Source organism: Otolemur garnettii, unplaced genomic scaffold, assembly GCF_000181295.1.
Source record: "Otolemur garnettii isolate 467f Iridium unplaced genomic scaffold, OtoGar3 scaffold00038, whole genome shotgun sequence".
Lineage (NCBI taxonomy): Eukaryota > Metazoa > Chordata > Mammalia > Primates > Galagidae > Otolemur > Otolemur garnettii.
Genome location: NW_003852433.1, coordinates 5,898,623 through 5,905,129, shown reverse-complemented (window position 1 = coordinate 5,905,129; position 6,507 = coordinate 5,898,623). Strand labels below are relative to the sequence as shown.

Here is a 6,507-nt window from a genome sequence, read left to right as displayed (position 1 = left end):
TAAGCTCCCGGCCGATGAATAAAGCCCTTCCTCTTATAACCAGGGTGTTTGGGTGCTCTTTCTCTCCGTTGGGCCTCGTCTTCCTGCAACACCATGAGGAAAATAGCAGCATACAAATGGATTAAATGTTTTTCTAAGGGAAGAGACAACGTCACTGACGAAGAGAGGTCAAGGTCGCCGGTAATGAGAACTGATGAAAACATCACAAAGTTGTGTCGAATTGTGCATCAGAATCATCAGCTGACTGTGAGAAGCACAGCAGACCACAGCAAGTAAGCATCTATAGAGAAACAGGAAAATCTTCACTGAAAATCTTGGCCAACAACTCACAGCTCTTGTATCATGACAATGCATCAGCTAACACGGCACTGTCTGTGAGGGACCTGTTAGCCAGTAAACAAATCACTGTATTGGAATACACTTCCTGCTCACCTGATTTGGGCCCCAGTGACTTTACTCTTTTCCCAAGATAAAGGAAATATTGAAAGAAAGACATTTGGATGACAATCAGAACATCAAGTGTAAGACAATGACAGCTTTCATAGCCGTTCCAGAAGAAGAATCCCAAAATTGCTTTGAAGGGTGGACAAGGCCCAAGGGGAAACTTCCAAGGCAACCTTGGTGATATTCAGCAATGATGTGTGTAGGACCTTTTCTAGGATGAGTTCCATGAACTTGTCAGCTACACATACTTTTTTTCATAAGCTTACTGGATTTGGGGGGGGTGTCCTAAAGACTGTGAGTAATTAGAATTTTATAGCTCTTTATAATTACAAAGGATTCATCATCATGTCACGCAATCCTCCCAAGGACACGAGGTTCACCTCCATTTAAGAGAATGAGGGGTTTGGCACTTAGGGAAGCAGTGTGCCCCCGGACCTGCCCTTGAACTCAGAGCTAAGAGAGTAGGAATGTCATGGTCCTCCAGCCTTCCTAGCCAAAGACTATTGTAGAAGAGAATTTGGAGTGGAAGCCTGAGAAATAACACTAACAAAAACAGTGATTCCAAGTACTTTCCACGTGAAATTTCATGCTCACAAGTCTACTTTACAGGCAGCTGAGGTGCAGAGAGGGCATCTTACTTGCTGAGGATACAGCAGAATTCATGTGAACCCTGATTCAGACACGGATGTCCTGGCTGGGCCCCAGAGTTTGCTGTTCTGCCAGAGCTGAGAGGTTGGGCGCAGGGGATGCACCAATAGGGGACACTGAGTCAGTATGAGGTGTAGACAGACAGACATGCCCAGAGGATGTCAGTGCTACCCTGTGGCAGCCCAGCCTGGCTCCAGCTCAAGGACAGAAAGATGTGGCTTCTGACCAGACGCTGCTCCCAGCCCCGATGGAGAGTCCAGCATGATATGATCTGTGCATGGCCAGGCATCTCTGCTGTGCACAGAGCTCAGTCCTGAGTCTCTGCTCCTCCTCCCTCTCTTCTTGGGGCTGAGACACCCGGCCACTGCCAACAAGGATGGGTGTGTGTGGGACGCCTGGAAGCCCCTTTCTCCTCTCTCTTCCAGCTTCTTGACTTACCCTTGTTCTTTAATACTCAGCTCAGATTCCACCTGCTCCCGGAAGTTTTGGACTTGTAGGCTGGGTGACAAGTCCACTTCTGGTCTTCTCGGAGAATCTGTGCTTGCCCAGCCCCACTGCTCTCTCTCTGTCTCTCTGTCTCTCTGTCTCTCTCTTTCTGCCTTGTACCTATCAGCTCCTTCTGGGATTGGACCCCAGTAAAGCTATTTCCTTGTCCCTGGTGTCTGCCAACCTGGTACAGGGAACGTCATTTCTTCCTCAAGGACATACTTGCTGATGGCCACCAACCTGGATGGATCATCATGTCTCTGGGAGCAGAGTAGGAGCCCACATTTTGCAGACCTGGTCCAAATCCCAGCTCCCCCACCCCTGTCTGCACAGGTGGACCTTGGATACAGGTGCTCATCTCCCTGAACCTCATTGCAGCCCCTGATGGGGTTAAAGTGAGGCCATCTGGACTGAGTGCCCAGCACAGACCCTGGGATGCCTGAGAGCTCAATGAATGTCCCCCATTAGTGTTGTCATGGTCATGTTTCCTCCAACTACAAGAGGGCCACTCCAGGGTCTCTGTCTTCTCTCTGCACTCCAGTGCCACAGGAAACCCTTGGGGACCCCTCAGTGGGTAACTCTGGACTATCCTCCCAGTGGGAGTGGGACAACATCCAAGCTCAAATTGAAAGCCCTCCGAGCCCAGAGCCCTCAATGGAATTTTCCAAGTGGCCTTTATTTAATAAAAGCAAAAGATGGTTTTTATGTAATAAAATATAACCTTAAGCCCATAAGAATCAGTAATGAATATACGTGCAAGAAAGTTGGAGCTATTTATAATGAAGCGTCGACTGGCAATTTTGCCAAGAGAAGCATCTGGTTTGGAGGCTACTTTGTCAAGATGGGGAGAGGCTGGACAGTGTAAGCAAGTCCATGGACTGTGGGGCTTCCAAGCCCTGGCTTCAGGTTCTGCACATCAGTTGGGCACATTGAGCAGCTGGGCAGTTATGTGACCTCTGGCATTTGCCGACAGCTTACTCTGTGCCAGCCTTGGGCAAAATGTTCCATGTTCCTGGTGATGCCTTTAGTACTTGTATCCACTCTGTGAAATGAGTATTCCCACTTTACCAGTGAAAAAACTGAGGTTCAGAGAAGAGAAATCACATGCTCAAAGCCACACAGGTGGCAAGTTGCCAAGGCTGGGTTGGAACCACGTGTGTGATTGCTGCCTCCAAGACTTTGCAGGCTTGCCAACCCCTCAGAATCTCACTGTGTTCTTCCACAGGTTGGAAAAATATTCAACAAGTCATTTTGTCAAATATTTACAAAGTATGTTTCCCACCTCTTTGTAAAATTTTGTACATAAAAGTACATTTAGCTACAATTTCCCATTTTCCTTGTGTATGGTAACTTTATCAGTGACTTTTGGGGACACCCTGTGTGTGTGCGGGGGGGTTTCACATCAGACTACTGTGTATAAGGATAAGGCCTGAAGCAAATTCATGGTACCCATAGGGCCTGGAGAATGTCCACCAGTGAGAATGATGCTTCTTTCTCTGAGCCTCAGTTTCCACATTTCTTAAAACAAGAGTCCCTGGGAAGACTACGTGGCACAAAGCAGGTGCCCTTGCAAGTTCCTCCTCTGTCTTCTCTGTGCCTCACCTTGGCCGAGGGTCTGCACTGAGCCATCCATCTCTCTCCCTGGCCATCTTCCTTCCACCTGCCCCTGACTCAGGCTGTTGTCTAGAGATGTACTAGGGAACAGGAGAGGCTGGGATGAAGGGTCTGGCAGTTGGCACTGTGTAGTCAGCTGCTCTGGGATCTAGGGCCTCCGTCTCTTCCCAGGTGAGTCACTTGGGCTGAGTAATAGCTGTTCTCAACTTCTGCTTCTTCCTCTGTAGGATGGGCATCGGGTCACTAGATGTTATTTCTGGCTCTGAGTCCACTCAACCCTCTGTTTCTTAGACCCGGATCCAACTGCCGCCTCCTTTTTTTGTTCTGCAGGTATTTCCGGCTGTGCACAGGAGCTGACTGGTCGAGGACTCGCGGTGGAGAGCTTCCAACGCCATCACGAGGAACGGTGAGGAACTCACATGCTCTGAACTCCAAAGGGGACTGGTGACCTCTGAGAGAGTGGGCACAGGAGGATGCCAGCAGCTTGTCCTCTGGGTTTTAGGAGCACAGTTGGCACAATGTTCACAGCACCATGCATCGCATCTCTCCTTAACTGCACTTAGCATTGTTGCAGTATTCCCATTATTCAAGGAACTTTTTCATAAATAATTAATTGTCTCCTCCACTACACTGTAGAGAAGAGAGGGCCTCAAAGAGGCAGAAAACTCAGTCGTCAAAAGGGTAGACTTAAAGCTTGGATTTGAATCACAGTTCAGTCTTTTCCTGAACTGTGTGACGGTGGGTGAGTGACTTGGGCTTTCTGGGCTGCAGTTTCCTGATTTGTGAGATGGAGTTTGTAACTAACCTACTCCATTGGGTTGTGGTGAAGATTAAGAGTTTATACATGGGATGCCCTTAGAATAGTACCTGGCACATAGGAGGTGTTTGAGAGGTGTTTGTTAAATAGAATAGCAAAGCAGGACGTGGTCAAATCATAAAAACAGCCTCGCTCAGAATCAGGGACGACACTGTTGGCTTCACTAGTGTTGGTCAAACTCTTGAAGCCAGTTCTAATCAAAGTTTCCCTAATGGCTCTGTCTTCCTTTGTAGAGAATGGAGGATGAAGATTACAACACCTCTGCCATCTATGATAATGACTACTATGATGACTTTGACTCCTTAGTGATTTCGGAAGACTTGCCTCCCCTGGAGGACAAGGTGGTCAGGATCTTCCTGGTGGCGGTCTACAGCCTCATCTGTTTCCTGGGGATCCTAGGCAATGGTCTGGTGATTGTCATTGCCACCTTCAAGATGAAGAAGACAGTGAACACTGTCTGGTTCCTCAACCTGGCCGTGGCAGATTTCCTGTTCAACATCTTCTTCCCGATCCACATCACCTATGCTGCCATGAATTACCACTGGGTTTTTGGGACAGCCATGTGCAAGATCAGCAACTTCCTGATCACCCAAAACATGTACACAAGTGTCTTCCTGCTGACTGTCATCAGCTTCGACCGCTGTGTCTCTGTGCTTCTCCCAGTCTGGTCCCAGAACCACCGCAGTGTTCGGCTGGCTCACACAGCCTGCGTGGTTATCTGGGTCCTGTCCTTCCTCTTGAGTTCACCGTCCCTCGTGTTCCGGGACACAGTCAATGTGCATGGGAAAATACTCTGTTTCAACAACTTCAGCCTGGCCTCCGTCAATTCTTCCTCAACATCTGTTCACCCCCGACAGGACTCTGTGGGGTATAGCCGGCATGTGGTGGTGACTGTCACCCGCTTCCTCTGTGGCTTCCTGGTCCCAGTCCTCATCATCACAGCCTGCTACCTCGCCATTGTCTGCAAGCTGCAGCGCAACCGCCTGGCCAAGTCCAAGAAGCCTTTCAAGATCATTGTGACCATCATCATCACCTTCTTCCTCTGCTGGTGCCCCTACCACACTCTCTACCTCCTGGAGCTCCACCACATCGCCATGCCTGGCTCTGTCTTCAGCCTGGGCCTGCCCCTGGCCACAGCCATTGCCATTGCTAACAGCTGCATGAACCCCATTCTGTATGTCTTCATGGGTCAGGACTTCAAGAAGTTCAAGGTGGCCCTCATCTCTCGCCTGGTCAGTGCCCTGAGTGAGGACACGGGCCCTTCTTCTTACCCCAGCCATAGAAGCTTTACCAAGATGTCATCAATAAATGAGAGGAGTTCCACGAATGAGAAGGAAACCATCATGTTTTGAGTGTCCCCCAGTGGACACTCCCAGCCCAGGGACATGTCTTCTGAAGACCAAGGATGGCACCTACTGACGTCCTCTTTAGCACCAACTGATGTCCTCTGAAGTTTGCATGGGGATGGACAGAGTTTTGAATTGTAAGTCCAGGTTCTAGAACCCTTTTCTCCAACAGAGACATCCATGTTGCTCCCAGCCTTGAACTAGCAATCTAAGCTTCTTGGAAGTCCAACCTTGACCCATTGAAAGCAAAAAAAAAGAAGAATTCTTGGAAGAACTGCTGTGAACTGAGGCTGGCATGAAGCAGCAGGATTAAGCTACTTACTGTGCAGGGCACAGAAATGATGCAAACATTTTATAAGGCCCATTCCTGGTGGGTGCAGGGGAGGTCAGAACAAACCTATGTGATGCAGATCACATCTGGCCCTCACATGCCTATGTCAAAGCCAGCCAGGAAACCCTCCCTCCCCACTCAAGCCACTCCTCTGGATTGAGGCATGTGGAAATGCACAGGTGACCTGAGAAAGGAAGGCAACGTAGCAGCAAATCAACTCCCAAGACCACAGATTTGGCTTTCAGACCAGCGGGGAAGACAGACAACAGGTCCCGAGGGACCGTGTGGGCTCCTTGCAAGGGCTGGAAAAGTGGGGGTGCAGTGAGAACTTGGGACCCTAGGGAAGGAAGGACAGAGAAGAACAAAGAGCCTTCCAAGGATGAGGGCATAGAGTAGCTCACCTAGAACTTCACAGGGTAATGGTGCTTTCAGCTGGAGCTATTTGGGGCTATGGGCTGTGCCAGCTCCTGCTCTCCCCTTGCCTTTATTACCTGGGGGTGCTGCAGGCTCCACCAGCAGCTCCCAGCCCATCACAGGGATTCTTCCCTCTTTCTTTAATCCACTCAGCTCTGGTTGGAGGTGCTTAGAATAAAACACTGGGTTCCAGGGCAAGGGGTGGGGTGGGAGTGGGACTTCTCATCAATTCCCTCCAAGCCTTGCTGGAGACTGGTCCAAAATGTGGCTTCAGGAAGCAACTCTGGAGCATCTATCTCCTGGGAAGAAGAGTGTGTCTAAGAACTCAGTCCCTGAACTCAAAGCAGGGTCTGGAGCCCGCATCCTGAGATGCAGCCCCCCAGTTGCCTCTTACGCGTAACCGCGCT

The 6,507-nt window shown here is 49.6% G+C and overlaps 1 protein-coding gene across 1 annotated transcript in view; it reads left to right on the top strand.

The window, feature by feature from the left end:
- CMKLR1 (chemerin chemokine-like receptor 1) overlaps positions 1-6,268 on the top strand; it is a 65,907-nt gene extending 59,639 nt beyond the window's left edge. Inside the window, exons 2-3 of the mRNA XM_003789878.3 lie at positions 3,523-3,598; positions 4,243-6,268. Coding sequence (XP_003789926.1) covers positions 4,246-5,361 — 1,116 coding nt within the window. The 5' untranslated portion in view covers positions 3,523-3,598; positions 4,243-4,245 and the 3' untranslated portion in view covers positions 5,362-6,268. The remainder of the gene's footprint in view (positions 1-3,522; positions 3,599-4,242) is intronic.
- The last annotated feature ends 239 nt before the right edge of the window (positions 6,269-6,507 follow it).